We start from the raw sequence: 21758 nt of genomic DNA, 5'->3' as shown, positions 1-21758 counted from the left end.
GGATTCTACATGCTCTTCAAAGTTTAACTGCAATGTCGTCCGTGTCATCCCTGCGAAGCCACTCCTTGAATTCTTCGCTCTTTATCCAAGCATCACGGCACTTTTGCTTATATTCCTTTGGCATGGCGAAATTTGTAGCCGAAAAAATCCCACTTATTGTGATCACAATTTGTGTAAAGTAGTGGTGGTGATATTGGCGAATATCGATATAAACGTATAATAAAGCTGCCACTCTTTGACACATTTGGTATATTTTTACCAAACTTCTTCACAGGCACTGACCGCCTACGGGCGGACATATATCTACCATAGCTCGTTGGACTTGGCTGGTCAACCCGCGTATATATACCAAGTTTCAGGTCTTTAGCATCAATAGTGCCTAAAGTATAGCAGAATTCGAAAAATCACTATATCATCAGGTCCGATTTGCCACTCCCCTAGTAAGCGTAGATATATAATTTTCACCCATCCTTAAAGAATCGAAACATCAGCTTACATGCAAAATTTCAGCATTCTAGACTTACAACTCTAGGAAATACAGTTTTATCCGATTTGCCATGCCCCTAATGGGCGGAGATATATCCGCCATAGCTCGTGATCTTGAATGGTCGACGCGGACCTACATACCAATTTCAGCTTTCTAGCTCTTCAACTAACATAATTTCTGGTATATCGGAAAATGCATTTTCCGATTTGCCACGCCCCTAGTGGGCGCATCGGGAACTTTAACACTTTATAAATCGGAGATATACACGAGTATGTGTTCCAAATTTCAAGTCTCTAGCTTCAATAGCGCCGAAATAGACTGCGTTCATACGGACAGACGGACGGACAGCAAGACGGACATTGCACAAAACCAATATACTCATTTCACTTTCGTGAATGAGTATAAAAAACTGATCCCCTTGCCATTTCAAATTATCGGGATTCTACTGTATATACTTTTTGGGGTATGTGATGCTTTCTTCTGACTGCAACATACTTTTAACAAAACCTTTATAGCCTGATTTCCCATTTTCAATGTACTTATAAAAAGTTGTAAGCCTGCAGTTGGCATGCTGTGGGGTCGTGGTTTACTTGGCTCAAGATCGTTGGTTACACTTATTCAGCTAGATACCTGTGATTAGCTTCTCCACAGATGGATCAATATACATATTATGCCATGGAAAATCCAAAAATATTTATTTATGCACTCTGTCCATGGTTTTAATGCGCATTAACTGATCGAGTTTTGCGGAGCCCTGATGGGTAAATGCAATAAAATGAAGGCGTCATAAATACGTAGTCAAATTTTCTTTTCCAGTTTGCTTGATCCTGTTGTTAAAGGACTCTAAATCAAATACAAAAATAATATCTGTAATATGTATTTATATTTAAATATTTGATGTATTGCACATTATATAGTTAGACTAACTCAAATACAAATGTATATGCATAAACTTATATATCTTGACAATTGTTCGCCTTTGAATTTAACCAATAAAGACTTAGTTAGTAGCTAGAATATATCCATTCATTATTTCAAGTACCATATAGTTATAAATGTTTAAGATCTTTTCATTATTTAGTATCGGTGATCTACTTAATCTAACTAAATAATAAACACTTTATAGAACATTACGTCATATTGCTAAGCTACCTAAGGCAAATAAAACACAAGTAAATAGAATTAAAAATTGGCAAGCTGATATGCAGAATATGTAGTCCTTGAAAGTAACGAACTTTTCTTGCTTCTGTAATATATTTAAAACGTGCCAAGCTACAAAAGCTTAGACTAGCAGCTAACATCCAATCGGACGGGGCTTCTGTATCGTTCCGTCGTTCTCCTAGTCGAGACTGCTCGACAAAGAGATACCCTGAACCCTGCAAGCTGATATTCTAATCATTCTGCACTTCTTTCATTCACACATACATACACATGCAACTACACATACGCATAACCAGACTCTCTGCTAGCTGCGCAGTATGCAGCGACTGGGCTTGGGCTGCGCTGCAGTGTGGGCAATATTATGAGAATTTATTTGTTGAATAATTTCTCTTGTAGACCGACAGTCTTAATGAATCGTTGATAATGTTTAAATTTGTCTATATTCTAAAGCACAAGTCTCTAGTACTTGAAATACGTTTTTTTTTTTAATTGATGGCGAAGGGGGCGTGGTATCCAAAATCTGTAAACTACAAAATCTTCGCATTTATTAAATATATATACACAATGAATCTAAAGTCTCCAGGTCTGATAGTATTCAAATTAGGCTTACAAAAGCAAAATCAATTTATTGATTGTTCTCCATAAAAAAAAAATCAAATGAGTTATCCAAAAAATATGATAAACTCGTACTGAGTATGGTATACACGAGTATGCATGCAAAATTTCAGCTATCTAGCTCACATATCTTCTAAGGTCGACGCACTCATACGGACGGACGGACGGCTCAGCTCGTTGCGCTGATCAAAAATATATATACTTTATGGGGTCTACGTTGATTACTTCTGCCTGTTATATACTTTTCACAAAACCATTATACCCTGATTTCCCATAATCAATGGGTTCAGGATATATAAAAAAAAAAAGAAAAAAAAAACAAATAAGAAAGCTCTAGTCGAGACTGCTCGACTACGAGATCCCCTGAACCCGTGGAGCAATAGATATTTCAATAATTTTTCGCGTCTTTCAGCTTACACAATAAACACGCACACACACACGCACGTACGCACACACAGGCATACATACACACACACGCATACAGACACAAACGCATACACACACTCACATACACACACACATACACAAACACATACACACACATACACAAACACATACACACACAAGCACCCACGTATAAACACGCATGGGCTGCAGTGAGCGCTTAATATGAGAACTTAATTGATTAATAACTTTTTTTATGGACGTACGATCTTCATGAAACTTTCAGATTATGATTATAACATGGATATGCATGTAATTGCCAAAGCACAAGTCTCTAGTATTTGAAATACGCTTTTTACAAAAGTGAGGGTGAGGCGGTGAATTTAAGGGTGGGGGGTAAATTTTAACAAAAACCGAAGTTGTATAAATTGCATGTAAGCATACATTAAAAATTTGGAGACTCTAGCAATAAAGGTGTAGAAGATATAATTTTATAACTGGTTTTCGATAAGGGTTTTTATCGATAAAAAAGATCGGGATGAGTTATCGATTTTTAATGATAAACTTGATATGCGCGCTGTAATTACGGACATTTTAAAAAAAAATTTGAAGTCTCTAGCTCTTATATCTTCTGAAATCGACGCGTTCATACATACGGACAGACGGACAGACAGACGGACAGGGCCAAATCAACTCAGCTCGTCGCCCTGATCAAGAATATATATACTTTGTGGGGTCTGCCATGCCTCCTTCTCCCTGTTACATACATTTCAACAAAACCATTATACCCTGATTTCCCATTGAAAAAACAAGTAAGAAAGCTGTAGTCGAGACTGCAGACAACGAGATCCCCTGAACCCTTCGAGAAACTGATATTTTAATAATTCTTTGCGTCTTTCTGCTTACGCAAGAAATACACACACATGCACACACTCACACTGCACATGGGCTGCAGTGTAGCTTACTATGGGAACTTAATTGTTTGATAACTTTTCTTGTGGATGTACTTTCTTCATGAAGCTTTCAGATTGTGATTATAACATTAAAGTGCGCGAATTTGAATTTGAAATACGGCTTTTGAAAATATGTGGGTGAGGGGGTGGATATTGGCGTGGGCGGTGAATTATAAGAAAAACGAAATTCTATAAAATACATATGAATTTACACAAAAAATGTGGTGACTCTAGCTTTAAAGATATTGGAGGTATAATTAAATAGCTTATTTTCGAAATTGTTTTTAATCGATAAAAATTAATGGGAAGAGTTTTCGATTTTTGGAGATAAACTCGATATCCACGCATATATATATATATATATATATATATATATATATATATATATATATATATATATATATATATATATATATATGTATATATATATACGATTCATATTTCATATATCTATAAATATGAACATTTTTATACCCTGAACCCATTTTCAATGGGAATTCAGGGTATAATGGTTTTGTTGAAATGTATGTAACAGGCAGAAGGAGGCGTGGCAGACCCCATAAAGTATATATATTCTTGATCAGGGTGACGAGCTGAGTCGATTTAGCTCTGTCCGTCTGTCTGTCCGTCCGTCTGTCCGTATGTTTGAATGCGTCGATCTCAGAATATATAAGAGCTAGAGACTTGACATTTTTTTTCCTAGGTCCGTGTGTAGCACGCGCATATCAAGTTTTGCTTTAAATATCGATAAACTGCTCCGTTATTTTGTTATCGATTAAAACCATTATCGAAAACCAGTAATAAATTTTTATTTCCTACATCTTTAAAGCTAGAGTCTCCAAATTTGTTTTGTATACTTATATGCATTTTATACAATTTCGGTTTTGTCAAAATTTACCCCCGCCCCTAATTCACCCCCTCACCCACACATTTCTAAAAGGCGTATTTCAAATATCAGAGACTTGTGCTTTGGCAAATACATACATATCCATGTTATAATCACAATCTTTATGAAGAAACTACATCCACAAGAAATGTAATTGAACAATTAAGTTCCCTTAGTAAGCCACCACTGCAGCCAATGCGTATTTATGCGTGCGCGTGTGTGTGTGTGTGCGTGTGTGTGTCTTGTGTAAGCAGAAAGACGCGAAAAATGATTGAAACAGCTATTGCTCGAAGGGTTAAGGGGATCTCGTAGTCGGGCAGTCTCGACTAAAGCTTTCTTACTTGTTATTAGTTGGGTTCAGGGTAGTATCTAGTCGAGCACTCTCGACTAGAGTTTTCATACTTGTTTTCTTTCGTGTGCTAAAAAGAAAACTCGAGCACTATAAAAGTGAGTCAAAAGAAAAAAACATTAGATGACGACCTCGATAAACGTATATATATGTATATACAATTAACTACTTCAGAATTATCTGTAATACATTAAGCCAAATTTAAAATGGAGGAAAGCGTATTAGAGAGTTCCTTTTATAATATGAGCTGGCAATTTTTTCGATAGGCACACCGGATTAGAGCATTCATACAACATGAGCTGCACTTATGACACTGTATTATTTTTGATAGAGATATAGAATTCAGAACTATCTATATACATTTATATTTTACCATGCACTGCAAGCCGAAAAAGAATAAAAATTAATCACAACCGTATTTTATATAGTTTTGTATTTATCATTAGATTCATTGAAGCAATAATAATAGTAATTAAAAAGTACTTACATTTTAATTAGATAGATATTTAAATACTTTTAAAGTACACACTTGTCTTAGATTATTTACATGATTTGTGAGATTCATAAGACATATGAGATATTTATATGTGACTGTGTGTATAAGTGTACATATGTATATGTATGTAATTTCTCAGTGTTGACTTAATTAAAAGCAATACAGTGTCATAAGTTGCCTATACCCAGAATCCAATTTATATATGTATAGTATACCAAAAATAATAAATGGAAAGAGGCCTTTCGATAATGTGATTCATTGCATCCATGAAGAGTTCTATTCTATTTTAGCTGTTACGCATTTAAAGTTTAGAAGAACACGATGAAATGTCTATAAACTAACATGCATACATCAACTTTTATTTATGTGTGTCTGTGTATACAAACTCCTTCGTTATATGTATATGTATACGTATATAAGAGTGTCTGTTAGGGCTGCAATTACATGTATTTTATTTTTTCTCGATTCGTGCACATACTAAATATATATAAGAATATAAATACATACATATGTAAATATGGAGACAGGTACAGAACATCCTAGTCATCCAAATTTCTACCTAATAATTAAGTATATTAATATTTTGCTATGGCATTGGTGCATAAATGGCACAAAACTTGGAGTGAACAACTACGAAACACTCAATCTATACACATGTGTATATTTGTAGCCCGATAAATCGAAAACCTCGAAAAAAATTCTATCCCCTTGAAACTCAATAATTCTCAATAATTCAAAATTGTGTAAATCGAAAGAAAAACAACAAACAAACTGATCCCCTGCCAATTTCGAATTATCGGGATTCTACTGCATACATGTATATATACATATACATCTCTGCGTGTGTAATGGCACTTGAACGAAAACTTAAAGGCCTATACAATGATTCAAGTTTAGTTTTTTGTATTTACAAGCTAAAAGTACAATCTATTTGAATCCGCGAATGTCTATATACATATGCTTACGTATATAAACGTCATAATCTTGTTTCTTAGTCGTCATCACGCAATGATAAAATTTCCATGTCCTCGGAGGAAAAACCCGATGGCGATAAACTTTCCGGTGGATAATAAAAATTGTTACTGCTGCTCGCGATGGCTCCAGAGTCTAGTAGTTGAGCTGGCGGCGGTGGCGTTTCAGAATCGTCGACAATTGCATGACTCATCTCCTGCAGGTGGTAGGCGGCAGCGGCTGCTGCTGCTGCTTGCACGGCGGAGCCAGCATCGTGGCTATGTCCATTAGAGCTGGAACCTGTCGGACCACTTGGTCCGCCACCTCTACACCAAAGCTGTCGCATTTCCGCACGTCGATTACGCATGAGAACTTTATATTCAGATATGCGCATTTTTTTGCCGTCGACGATGCAAGTGCGTTTTGGACGTGGACGATAGCGATAGTCGGGATGTTGTTCCATGTGCAGCTTGGATAGACGCGATTGCTCCTCGTAATAGGGCTGCTTGTCAGCGTTCGACATCGCTTTCCAGCGAGCGCCCAAGATTTTTGAAATATTTGAATTGTGCATGTCCGGACAGGCTTTCAATATTTTGCGCCTCTCATCCTTGGCCCAGACCATGAACGCATTCATGGGCCTCTTAATATGTGGCTTACTATGTCCATGACCATGTCGCTGCGACTGTCCACCCAATTGCCCATGGCCATGGGCTTGGGCTTGGTATTCCGGGTCTAATGCAGCCGATAGTTCTGAGCTGGTGCCGCAGCTGTTTAAGGAATCCCGACTTGTCCGTCCGACTCGAGCAGTCGGCCCTCCAACCCTGCCCGTCCCGATGCCGCTCGATAAATTTGTATTTGATTCGGGGACACTGGCAGTATTTCCACTCCAGATGCGGCCCTGAAAGCACATGTACGACAATTGAAGCAGTGTTATTTTCAATATGCTCAATGTGGGAATTCGGCATAAGTTCGGAAGAAATAATGGAAAATATCGTAATACGAAAATTGAGGCGGGCAGAACCCTTCAACCCTTTAAAGTATATATACTTTTTATGAGGATCAACAATAATGGATATCTAGTCTAGCCGAACTAGAGATTTGTACATGTTTAATATATGTATAAAAACCAAAACCTTTCAAATACATCATATTAATAGCAATCATCTAATTCAGACAACATACAAATACGTGAAATAAGTGCACTCTCTCCTGAGCTATAGTTTCTGGATACCCCGTCCCCATTATCCATAAATAGATGTTTGCTCAAACCAGATCAAACTAGATTTTTCAAAGAATTTTGACGAATGGGCATTGCCTTGAGTGTTAGTTTGTCAATTCTGTTGGTTTGTGTCATTATTGAAAGAGGAGAATAGGAAAACATTTGGAAGAGTCTTACTTACGCGGCTTTGTAAGTAGTTGGCGTCGACATCTGCGTATAGGGCAGCAGATGCGGAATGATGAGGAGTAACTGGAACCGCTTGGCCTACCTGCTGCCAGTTTAAAGGTGGACTGGGCACAATGCGTTCCCTCAGACTGGCACTATTCGGGGACGAGTCTGGTGAGCCCTTTGGCTTCGACAGGTTAAGTGGTGCATCGATTTCAGAGCCTAACGTTTCCGACCCCTTGCTTCGATGTTCCATAGGCGATGGCGGATAATTTATTGAAATTGAATTATCCAGCGGGCTGTGCGTTGTGATACTTGGTGAATCCGGCGGTGTATTATTGCTATATGCGTGCGCAGATTTACGATCCCGCATTGGTGATCCCGACCTAGATACAGATGCTTTAGTGTCGACACCACATTCCACACTAGCCAGCTCCAACGTTTCCATCGTGCTCTGATCAGATGTATTCCCAATTGAATATTTTGCGCTGCTATTGTATTTACTACAATTATTACTACTATTATTATTGCAAATATTATTATTATTATTGTTGTTATTGTTATTATTATTATTATTATTACAATTATTATTATTAATATTATTATTATTATTATTATTATTATTATTATTATTATTATTATTATTATTATTATTATTATTATTATTATTATTATTATTATTATTATGGTTATTATTATTATTAATGTTGTTGTTGTTAGTGGCAGCCACAGCGGCGGCAGCCAATGCCGCTTGAATGTGAGCGGCTGCGACTGCTGCCGTTGGCCACATCGGTTGCATTGTCAGCTTATGGGCGCTTGCATGGGCGTGGCTGTGCGAATGGGCGTGACTGGGATTGAGACTGTAATGCGATTGGACTGACGCCACATGACCAGGCATTAAGGGCACAGGTGGACGTAGGAATGGCAAAAATGGCACTAAATTGCTGGGCAGTGCAGCCACAGTCTGATGCTGATGCTGGTGATGCTGCTGTTGATGCTGCGCAGCGAATCTTCCTGCGCCGAATTGGGCACTCAGCTGCTGATGTAGCTCCTGCAGGCAGCTCTCCTGTTGCATCCGTTGCACGTTCTGCAGCTGCTGTTGCTGCTGCTGTTCTTGTATATTCGCTTCAACGTCAGTCATGTCTTCGAACTGTGCCTGCAACAATAATTACACAAAAAATAGGTACCGAAGCTAAATATATTTTGCGTAGCCATATTGTATTTCATATAAAAAAAAAAAAATCCCCCAATAACTATTGACTATTGATACTATAACAATATCGTCGCATTCCTATGTTAATTTTTTGTGAAATTGAGATTTTAATGCAGAACGGTTAGAAAGCGTCTGCATCACATACTTGCAAAAAATAACAAGTGAATTCGCTCTAGTTTTGGAAAAAAATTTATTTAAATTTAAGCATATGTTTTTTTTCGCAGGAATGCGACGATATATATTCTTGATCAGACAGACGAGATAAGTCACTGACTGGCCTTATTTGTAAACCGCAAAATCAGTAATCTAATTAAACATTCCTAAATACCATACGGTGAATGACTATATTATTGGTGTTCTATTAGTCATCTCATTTTATGATTATTGATAAAAATCGTTCACAAAATTTAACACTCTCGTCTAGAAAGAGAGAGAGAAAGAGCCCTGAAGCCATTAAAAATGGGAAATCAGGCAGAAGGGGGCGTGGCAGATCCCATCAAGTTTTAATACATACTCCTGTAAGCCAAAGTCTGATAACTTTTCGATAAATCACCCCATTTAATTTTGTCGATAATATCACGTCGTTTTGGAGCGTGGTCTGGTATGCCGCTAGATACGGAAATTTCTATATTTAATATTCAATAATTATCAATATTCAATCGGAAGAAATACAAATTCAAATTTGATTATTTTTATTACTTTAGTGAACTAGCAAAATATGTATGTTTTAAATAGTTTTAATTATTTTTGACTAAACGTGAATGCATGAATTGCGGATGTTCATATATCTGCGGGTATTCCCAGATGAACTTACACGCTTAGGAATATATTTGACATATATTCCAGGAGCTAATATATTTATATAATTCATACATAAATTTTTTATTTATTTATGTAAAAACTTTTAGTTTCAAGTAGATTTTTTTTTCAAGGCTCTAACGGTAGCGAAGGACTTTTAAAAGCATTTTTTACATGATTGAGTGTCTTCAGATAAAATTCGTATTTATTGTCAACGCACTTGTCACTTGGAAAACAATTATTTTCAGTTCAGCTCACGACTCGACATTAGCTACGTTCGAACGTATGGAATTACGACATAATAATGACCCACCGGTCCTATGTCGGCCGAGAAACAGCTACACCCGGATCTGTATACGTATATGTATATGTCGAACGTGTGTGTGTGCGTTTTTGCGCACTTGGAAGTAACTGTAATCGTCAATTGTGTCCCGACTTGGCGTTCGTGTGACGGGGAGTACCTCGCGTGAGCTCCTCACGTGATTGGTTGAAACAGTGAAGTTGGTTCAGTTCCTGTTGCTGACGCTTTTGTCTTTCCCAGCACAATAAAATATCCATACCGACGCGAGCGGCGGTGAGTCGAGCCGCGCCTCCGTTTAAATCCTAACTTTTCGTGCGCAAGCCAACACTTAAATCAAAGACAGAGCCAAAACAATTTACGTCGTGCCCTTAACTTTTGCTGCTGTAATGCTCTCTATGTTACCTTCTCCTCTCCACAGCATCCGAGCTCCGTTAGCGGTCGGCACTCGCACTCGCCGTGGTATTCGTATTCGCGTTCGTGCTAGAATTTACTGTTACCATCGACACATCGCAGCGAACTGATACCGACGCTACACAAATTTTTGTTGCTCTGATAGAGCACTTAAATTGTCTTGCTATCCGCTTTCTGCGCATGTCCCCGCTTGTGGGAGTTAACGCAAGAGAGGAGACAGAGAAATAGAGAGAGAGAGAGAGATAGGGAAAGAGAGAAGTTAAATGTGTCGTCAGAGCCTTTAAGAGTATACTGACTACTTGCTTGTTGTATTTTAGCTTACAGATTCTAAATAGGTACAAGAGTCCGAGGTGCGTTTGTATGTTTCCATAGACTTATGTAGAAGTGAAAGAGAGAGAGATACATATATACATATATATATATATATATATATATATAGAGAGAGAGAGAGAGAGAAAGAAAGAAAGAGATAGAAAGCTAAAAAGGTGCGCATGGGGCGTTTATTTTGAGTTTGGTACGCGATTTCATTGCGCATACATTGTTGCACGAATTACGAGCATTCGCTCTTTTCTTTGATATTCTAGGTTTTCCACATACAAACAAACGTTCATTTACATGTTTAAGTGGGATGTATATACATACGTATGTAGAAATAGGCTTTGTATGCGCGAGAGAATAGAACAAAAAAAAATAATAACGAAATCGTGAAGAAAAACATTGACTTTGTTCCGTCCCACCCAGCTCAAAATCAATAGAATTTGACTGCGAAGCAACCCGAATGCGAGAACAGCAACGGTACAAAGGGCATTGTTTCATACAATACGAAGCTGAAACTGAATCTGGAAGCTCCTCCCATTGCCGTGGAGAGGCCGAGGCAACCCTAGATATGCCAATAGCGGTGGGTAATGCCTGGCTTGTCTCAGCCAATTGTTTTGTCAACTATTTTACATTGTGTCCACATTGCGTTTCGGTTGGCTGAGAGCGAACGAGGGACAGCCATACAAATTTCTCTTCACATGCAGTCTTATATATATATAATTTGTACGTATACGCACACATCCATATATATATAGACATATATATATATATATATATATATATATATATATATATATATATATATATATATGTCTATATATATATGGATGTGTGCGTATACGTACAAATGATACAAATTTTTGAGCACTTGCAGGTTTGTTAGTATTAGGCTTATAACACACACACACATAAGTTACATACATTTTTAATATCATAGACAATACAAATACTCAAATCCGAATCTTGCAGAATTATTCTAGTTATGCTCTTACGGTAGACACTATATTCCGTAGATCGTAAGCGGCCAGATCGATTAGTATTGCATATTAATTCCCTGCTCTCGTAAACGTATTGGCATACATAATAATTTGTTAAAATGTTGCAAACCGAATAAAAGTCCCCCTTCAGTGCACTAATTCTAGCTATCTGAGGTGTGTCAAAAATATAGGCGATTAAAATCACTAAGCATCGTCGTCCATTGAAAATGGAAAATGAGGGTATGTATAATGGTTTTGCTAAAAGGCGTAGCAGACCCCAAAAAGTATATATATTCTTGATCAAGACGACGAGCTGAGTCGATTTGGCCCTGTCCGTCCGTCCGTCCGTACACTCATGGTCAAATTAATAGGTGTGAATTTATTTTTATTTTTAAATGGTAATGACGTCTAAATTTTTTCATGTAACTTAAAAATTTAACTTGTATTTAAAAATAGACATATCTTAGATAAATACCAAAAAAAAAACAAGTAAGAAAGCTCTAGTCGAGACTGCTCGACTACGAGATCCCCTGAACCCGTGGAGCAATAGATATTTCAATAATTTTTCGCGTCTTTCAGCTTACACAAGAAACACGCACACACACACACACAGGCACGTACGCACACAAAGGCATACATACACACACACGCATACAGACACACATACACACACACACACGCATACATACACAAACGCATACACACACACATACACATAACCACACACATATACACACACATACACACACATACACAAACACATACACACACAAGCACCCACGCATAAACACGCATGGGCTGCAGTGTGCGCTTACTATGAGAACTTAATTGTTTAATAACTTTTTTAATGGACGTACGATCTTCATGATGATTATGATTATAACATGGATATGCATGTAATTGCCAAAGCACAAGTCTCTAGTATTTGAAATACGCTTTTTACAAAAGTGAGGGTGAGGGGGTGAATTTAAGGGTGGGAGGTAAATTTTAACAAAAACCGAAATTGTATAAATTACATATAAGCATACATTAAAAATTTGGAGACTCTAGCAATAAAGGTGTAGAAGATATAATTTTATAACTGGTTTTCGATAAGGTTTTTTATCGATAAAAAAAGATCGGGATGAGTTATCGATTTTTAATGATAAACTTGATATGCGCGCTGTAATTACGGACATTTTAAAAAAAATTTGAAGTCTCTAGCTCTTATATCTTCTGAAATCGACGCGTTCATACATACGGACAGACGGACAGACAGACGGACAGGGCCAAATCAACTCAGCTCGTCACCCTGATCAAGAATATATATACTTTGTGGGGTCTGCCACGCCTCCTTCTGCCTGTTACATACATTTCAACAAAACCATTATACCCTGATTTCCCATTGAAAATGGGTTCAGGGTATAAAAAAAAAACAAGTAAGAAAGCTCTAGTCGAGAGTGCCCGACTACGAGATCCCCTGAACCCTTCGAGCAATAGCTTTTTCAATAATTTTTCGCGACACACACACGCACACACACAGGCATATACACACACATCATACATACACACACACACACACACACAGAGATACACACACACACATAAATACGCATTGGCTGCAGTGGTGGCTTACTAAGGGAACTTAATTGTTCAATTACTTTTCTTGTGGATGTAGTTTCTTCATAAAACTTGCAGATTGTGATTATATCATGGATATGTATGTATTTGCCAAAGCACAATTCTCTAGTATTTGAAATACGCCTTTTAGAAATGTGTGGGTGAGGGGGTGAATTAGGGGTGGGGGTAAATTTTGACAAAAACCGAAAGTATACATAACAAATTTGGAGACTCTAGCCGAGACTGCTCGACTAGGAGATACCCTGAACCTTCTAATCTGATATTCTTATCAGTCTACACTTTTTTTCGACCCACATACATACACACGCATGTATTAGAACGCTCTCTGCTAACTGCGCAGTAAGCAGCGACTGCGCTTGGGCTGCGCTGTAGTGTGGGCAACATTATAAGAATTTATTTGTTGAATAATTTAATTTCTAGACGTATCTTAATGAAACTTTCAGGGCGTAATCATATGGTGAAAATGTATGTACATTCCAAAGCACATGTCTCTAGTACTTGAAATACGCCTTTTACAAAGGTAAGGGTGAGGGGTGGATATAAGGGTGGGGGGGTAAATTTTGAAAAAAAACCGAAACTATATAAAATACATATAAGTCTACATTTAAAATTTGGAGGCTCTAGCTCCAAAAGTGTAGGAGATAAATTTAAATAACTAGCTTTCGATAAGGTTTTTAATCGATAATAAAATATCGGGAGTAGTTATCGATATATAAAGAAAAACGTTATATGCGCGTGATATACACGGAACTAGGAAAAAAATTTCAAGTCTCTAGCTCTTATATCTTCTGAGATCGACGCGTTTATACATACGGACAGACGGGCAGAAGGACAGACAGACGGACAGACAGACGGACAGGGCCAAATCAACTCAGCTCGTCGCCCTGATCAAGAATATATATACTTTGTGGGGTCTGCCACGCCTCCTTCTGCCTGTTACATACATTTCAACAAAACCATTATACCCTGATTTCCCATTGAAAATGGGTTCAGGGTATAAAAAAAAAAACATAAAAATTTCGGAAATATGAAATTTTTAGAATATATTTAGATGAATGTGGAAAAACATCCTGTATGTCCGCTTTTATTCGAAAAGATTTTGCTAATCCTTCGAAGCATAGAGGACATTAACTCTCTACACATTTCTACAGAAATGGTGCTCCATTCTTTTTGAGTATTTTCCAATAATTGGGTCTCAATGGAGCAGCTAGTCTTGGAAATTTCCCTTTTCAGGCGTCCACAAAGGTTCCCCATTGGATTCAGATCTGCAGACTGACTTGGACACTCAATAACGCCAATTCTATTTGCATGAAACCAATCCTTAACTACTGGGGAGCCCTATTTATAATCTTTATCCTGTTGGAATTTCCATTTTAGAGGTATGTTGTCATCGGCATATGGTAGCATAGCACTACTCAATATTTGCTTTTTTTCTGTTCATTATGCCGTTAAATTCGATGGTGCATTTCAACACCTTGCCATGAAAAGGCAGCCCCAAACCATTATTCCGTCTCCTCTGTTCTTAACCGTCTTCTTTGTATATCTAGGATCCAATTCATTGCCTTTAGGTCTTCGAACATTAATATTTGAGTCATTCCCCAACAAAAAATTTTTTTTTCGTTTCATCACTCCAGAGAATGTTCTTCCATTTACGCTCTTCCTCTAAGCCAAACCAGGCCTTGTGAGTTGCAGCAAAATGAATCCTCATCCGATTTTTTACATTCGCAATAGAGGAATCCTGCGAATGACTCTCACAGGTAGATCCGTACTGATATCACATTGCCCATTCCGCCCGTCCATATGTATGAACGCGTCGATCTCAGAAGATATAAGAGCTAGACACTTTTTTCCTCGGTCTGTGTATATCACGCGAATATCGAGTTTTTCTCTAAATATCGATACCTACTCTCGATATTTTACTTTCGATAAAAACCGTATCGATAATGCACAAGTCTCTAGTATTTGAAATGTGTTTTTTTACAAATTGGTGGAGAAGGGGGCGTGGTATCCAAAATCTGTATATTACAAAATCTTTCCATCGATTTATATACAACGCAAATTTGAAGACTCCAGGTTTCGATTATTCTCGATAAAAAAGTTATCGGACGATTTATCGAAAAAATAAAGCAAACTCGTACTGCGTATGGTACACACGAGTATGCATGCCAGCTCTCTAGCTCTTATAACTTCTGAGATCGACGCACTCATACGAACGGACGGACGGACAGACGGACAGGGCTATATCGACTCAGCTAGTCGCGCTGATCGCGAATATATATACTTTTTTGGGGTCTACCACGCCTCTTTCTGTCCGTTACATACATTTTCGCAAAACCATTATACCCTGATTTCTCATTGAAAATGGGTTCAGGGTATAAAAACATATTCTTCTCTAAAAATTTAATTTGCATTAGTCCATAAAATAAAAGAATAAATAAATGTATAACGTTTAATTAGGAACATGTGGCTGGAAAGATAACACTTTATGAGCTACGTTTTAAGGGCGGAAATTTGTGTTGTGTTTTGTTGCCGCCCTCCCCTTTTCCAACCAAATAATGATTGGCCCTTGTTTAGTATATTGATTATACGCGCAGTGTTTATCTTGGCAAACGAATCACAAATTACAGAGAGATGAGTTTGATGTGATTTTACTTCCTTTTCATTTTCGTTTTATTTGTTTAACTTGTTAATTTCGGTTATGGTCTGAAAAGCAGCGACAAAAACAAAAACAACTATATACGAAAATTACGACGATATGGTTGGGATTGTGTTTGTCCTGTAAATCGGCTGGGTGGGGGTAAAAAGATCAAAGGACAATTTCGTGATTGTTTTATTCCGTTATTTTATTTTGTTAGCTGTTGATGTTGTTGTTTGCTCGTATTTGGGTGCGTGTGTAGTCTTTGCTTATTTATTTCTCTTCGTTTACATTTCGACGCGGCATTGAAATATCTGCCATTACCGTCTCTTCTATAACCAGACCCCGGAAACTATTAGTACGATAAATGTACATATGTATATACAATATATTCACTCAAATATATAAATATATAAATAAATATATATGTATACTCCGTAATTTTGTTTGAGGATCTATGACCCTGAGTTCACAACTTTAAAGACATAATCCTACTAGTGGTAAATGGGGCTAATGCCATTCATAATGTATTTCAGATAAAATTGAACGTCGGACTCTTGACTCATTAGTTTAGAGCCTTTCTTTATTTCAATATCTTGATATACAATTCGAAAAAAATGAGCAAACGCTTCGACTTGTCATAAGTTTTGTATACCCTGAATCCATTTAAAATGGAAACTGGAAAAGGGTATGAGGGAATTAAAAATAGAATGGACTCAATTTCACATGCTCAATTGAATTTAAGATGAATAATTGATAGTAATTGTTATGGAACAGTAAATCAACTGAGAAAAAACTTTCGTTTTTCGATATGCCCGCTAGGTGTTTTCTCCTAGCAGGCATACATGTATGTATGTAAAGTCGAATAAATCAATGCATCTTTAAACAGGAACGCTCATATTTAGTTTCTTAATGGACTGTAGGTTTTGGAGTTACATTTATGTCCCCTTAAATATAGCAGCTATCTATATACGTCAACAAGGTGAAGGGCAATATCTCAGAAACCTGTTATTGAGTGCTACCGAGTAGAAACTTTTAATTCGAGATGAAAATATATAGCTGATATATGTATACACATAGATAGCGGGTTAATTCGAAAAACTATTTTCTGTATCCCTTCAAGGCTAGAAAATCATTAACCACTACTTAAGTTTGGTTTTGCTAGATACCGCTTTAGCGTTGAAATGATGTCGTTGCCTTTTAACTGCTGGGTTTTCGAGTATTATAGGGCCGGTGCTAGTTGAGATTTCCCAAATGACAAGACTTAAAGTTTATCATATTTTTTCTATAACTCATCCGATTTCTTTTTTATTGGGAATAATTTTTTCTAAACTCATCCGATTTCTTTTTTATTGGGAATAATTGATAATACAATTTCTTTATTTCAGCCTAATTTGAATACTATTAGTTGTAGAGACTTCAGATTTACTGCGTATATACATTTAATGAATACACATATATATTAATTTACGGATTCTGGATACCACACTCCCTTCGTCCCCCAATTTGTACAAATCATATTTCAAGTACTAGAGACTTGTGCTTTAAAATTGCACATTATTTGCACATTATGATCACGTTCTGAAAGTTTCTAGAGGATAGTCCCACTAAATTATTTAACAAACAAATTCTGATAAGATTGTTCACATGCAGCCCAAGCGCAGTCGCTCCCTGCGTGTGTGTTTTTGAATGTGTGTATAATAGGAGTACAGAATGATTAGAATATCAGCTGGCAGGGTTCAGGGTATTTCCTAGTCGAGCAGTATCGATTAGAGCCGTCTTACTTCTTTTGTTATCAATCTTAAAACCTTATAAAACATTATTTATAAAATTATTTCTCCTTCATATTTAGAGCAACAATTTCAAATTTTTTTTGTAGAATTTCGATTTTTTTTTTTAATTCATCCAACCTCAAAATCCCACTCCCTTTATTCCAAATGTGTAAACAAGTCTGTCATATACTAGGGCCTTGCGTCAGATACAAACATTTCAATGATATTATCATGATTTAAAAGTTTTTTAAGATAGTTAGCCCATTGGTTTTTATAAGTGCGTAGGCATGTGCATTCCATTTGAAATGGATTTAGGCTATATACAATATAATATTTTAATGAACTCAATGTTCATTTAAATGTTTATTTATGCCATTCTATCTACATATTCAAATGTAGTACACGGTGAAGTTGCATCAACAAAGGTGCTGCTCACACCTGCTGTCATGTCGGAAACAATCGGAGAAATGAAATAAATTTGGTGTATTAATTACAAAATCGAAAACTGAGCATGATTTAGAGTTTAAAACTTAAGGAAACATATAATCTGCCTGAATCAGCTCCAAAAACCTAGGCAAAAGCTAACAATGCTGCGTATCATTTATGGCCATCAGATTCGTGATATATTTAATGAAATTGGTGTATATGATGATGCGGGCTAAAAATTAAAAATTAAGGCCTATAAAGTTAAAGCCATTCTACGCGAAAGTAAAAGTGTTCAAGGCATTGGCTGATCAACAACTGACTTAGAATATAAAAATTATCAGAAACCCTTATATTTTTCGATTCGTGAATTTATATAGACCTTGTGATTAGCCGTTCAGCTCGTTTTGTTTAGTCTACTAGTTTTAAGATAAATATCAATGTCAAAATCTTGGGCTTGGAGATTGCCATGATATACTATTCTATATATACTATTCCATCCATATATACTATGTATATCCTACAATGAGTTGCAGGCTGTGTAAAACATCTAACGAGCTCATAATAATTTTTAATAGGGAATATAAAATTACCACAGAGCAGGTACCTCATTAACAGGAAGAAATTCAACACAATAACAAGATTTGAAGTGGACATTCAGACATTCAGGGAGAGCTGTCGCCCTCTGCTAGGGATGTGCTTTAACATGGAAAAAGAGGCAGCCTTTGAAGAGAGAAAGAGCGTCTGACTTTGTTGGGGCGCGCCTTTTTTTTGTTGCAATCGGGGAAAATTGATAAAGAACGGTAGTAAATCCGTAGATGCGGATGCGCATGCGAATGCGAATGCGTTACTGTTGAAGCTGATGGCACTGGAATATATCATTTCATATTCATTGACGACGACCGCCACCATGGCCACAGGGATGAAGGTAGCACTCCACATCGCTGGCTTTTTTATTCTGCTAGCCCATTTGCACAATAGACGAAGACAAACCTTGCGAACACATTCTCAAAGTACATGCAAGTGAAATTGCTTACACGAATAAACAAGCAGATGGACTGTTTTTGTAGGGATTGCTAGACTATTTGAATACTCATTACGACTGTCTCTCAAAATAGACAGTTCTTCAGAAAAAAAAAATAAGTTATAATTTCTAACAGTCTGCCCTTTTGATTTCTATTTTCCAATTTTAATATTATAGAGTAATGCGTAGGAAATATTTGGCTTAGTATGTTTGGGAAGAAAAGAGACCTTTGCATTCAGTACATAATATATGAGCATTTAAATATACTATTCAATGGAAGAACATTTTAACCAAAAGTCGTCACAGTAATATGAAAGTTCCCATTCCAGTTTCGTCGTTTGGAATTCCTCGAGCAGTGAATCATGCGAGGCGAGGGTTGCAAAAATAGCAAAGCGACGAAGGAGTTGTGCTGTGTGTCTTTTTTTTAGGACCTAAGTGTCGAGCCATACTCGCTGCAATTTACTTTTTTATTGTTGTTATCCTCGTTATATATGGTTAAGCAGGCATGAGCAGCTGGGCCGTCAGTGAGGACAATGCCCTGTAATAATCAAAACAATGAATTTTGTCCTATCAGTCATTAAATCTAATGCATTTTGAATTTCAGATCATTGTATATACATATATTTCAATGATAACGTACTATAAAATGTATTATTATTTGAAGAGTGACAACGAATTCCCATATAATTTTTCAAATAGATGAGAGAGCACATTTCGTTTCCGTTGAACGGAAATATATAAACCAATCAATTTCTTTAAGGTAAATTTAAATTCAATACAAACGGCTTTTTTTTGTCACTGACATATGTTTTTTTTTTTTTATTTATTTATTTATTTTTTTTTAATTTAATGGTCGTATTGATTATAATTGAATTTTTAATAATAAAAAACATAAAAAGGCGAAGCTTAAAGTAAAGGCAAGAGCGAAATCCACAGGGTACAGTTACGAGGTATGGCAATGGAAAAGTTACAAAGTAACAATGGAACATTGTTCCAGAAAATTGATGAATATTTGCTTTGAGTAGGAAAAACTTTGTGACACCGAATGAGCCCGGGCGACCCTCTCCTCAACATTCCCAACCAGCCTAGCACAGCACAGTCGAAAACCCAGCGACATTTCGTTTCAGTGATGTTTGAAAATCGTAAAAAAGCTAAAGACTAATATTAAGAACTGTTTTTTTTTCTTCTTCTTTTTCTGAAACCATTGAACTGGAAATGAGGGAATGATGGTTTCGTTAAAATTTATCAAACAGGCAGAAGGAGACGTGGAATGTATGAATGTATATGTCGGTTAAAAGACCTTTAAAAATCAGTTTTAAGATTATATATTCCAATCAAATTCGAAAGAATCAGATTTTCTAGTTATTTACTTGTATCTCGATCGCAATTAAAATATTTTGGAATGCACTTATTTGGATGTGTTGACGTATAGGAATGTTTTGTTTAATACTAAATAGATTTTAATGCTATTTTCAACAAAGTTTATAAAAGAAAGTCATTGGCTTATTTGCAAGCTGGAATATAATAAAAGTTTTAAAAATTGAAACAAGTATCCAAGAAACACTAATACATGATCATGCAATAAAACACCGTGGGTCGATATGTTTGTTAAAAAAAGCTAATATGGTTTTTTTTTTTTTTTTTTTTTTTTTTTTTTTTTTTTTTTTTTGACAAAGATTTGGAACAAGTATGTACAGGTATACCTTGTATAACGCTGTCTTTTACAACGCGGTTTCGATATAACGCGATATAGAAAAATTAGGTTTCAGTACAAAGCGAAATTTAGGCTTATATAACGCGAAGGGGAAAATACATAATTATAACGTGCAAAGATATTTGAAGACAGTGAAACAGATTAATTACCATATGAAGTTTAAAGAATAACAATCAAGTTTTGAATAAAACTTTACTTTGATTTTTTAATGTGCACATAATTATTTAAATTTTGTTTTTTTAATTTTGAAATATATATGTGCATATGTATTATTATTCATATCTTGTGTTTTTAATTGTAAGAGAAAGTCTGAACTTTTGCATTGAGTTAAAATATATGTGCATCTGTTATTTTGTATATATTTAATTTTTTTTAAAAACCTAATGGAACATAACCCCCAAATTTATATGAAAACTATGTTTTAGATAACGCGGAATTACATAACGCGCAATTCTTCTGGAACGTAACTATCACGTTATACGAGGGATACCTGTATATTAATGGCCGGCTAGATCTAACCGCAAAAAGGCTAGGTTGACAGCAGTGCTAGGGCATCACTGCTAAGTCAGCACCACCCGCCGTGACCCATTAGACGAGTAAGTCAATGAAGCGATGACACAGCGTGTCATCGATGTAATTTGCAGCCGCAGTCAAAGCCACAGGCAGAGCCGCAGCCTCAGCAACCTTTCAACGGATTTGCTGTCCTCCTCGGGGATTATATATATATACATACAATATATAATATTTACAATTTTACTTGGCGCTTTAGGCAACAGAGACACGCGATGACAGCCACAGACATTAGATGTGGCATTAGAAACGGCCAATTGGGAATCGTCAAACAAAACTAAAGTCGCTGTTGCTTAAGCCATGAGCGGAGATGCGA

General features: G+C 36.5%; 1 protein-coding gene across 4 annotated transcripts in view; it reads right to left on the bottom strand.

Annotated features, from left to right (window-relative positions):
* Positions 1 to 1353: 1353 nt before the first annotated feature.
* The window catches only part of Sox102F (transcription factor Sox102F), a 65691-nt gene continuing 45286 nt past the window's right edge, over positions 1354 to 21758 (bottom strand). For 3 of the 4 annotated variants that reach the window (XM_089472868.1, XM_089472869.1, XM_089472870.1), the window contains 3 exons: positions 19622 to 19696; positions 7683 to 8822; positions 1354 to 7180 (listed from right to left, as the gene is read on the bottom strand). In XM_089472868.1, the coding sequence (XP_089328994.1) occupies positions 6323 to 7180; positions 7683 to 8822; positions 19622 to 19696 (2073 nt within the window). In that variant the 3' untranslated portion in view covers positions 1354 to 6322. The remainder of the gene's footprint in view (positions 7181 to 7682; positions 8823 to 19621; positions 19697 to 21758) is intronic. The other variant, XM_089472871.1, reaches the window with a different exon arrangement.

Source organism: Drosophila arizonae, chromosome 6, assembly GCF_054131065.1.
Source record: "Drosophila arizonae isolate 15081-1271.41 chromosome 6, UAZ_ARI_1.0, whole genome shotgun sequence".
Taxonomy (NCBI): Eukaryota; Metazoa; Arthropoda; class Insecta; order Diptera; family Drosophilidae; genus Drosophila; species Drosophila arizonae.
The sequence above is the reverse complement of the archived record's forward strand: the minus strand, read 5'-3'. Positions and strand labels throughout refer to the sequence as shown.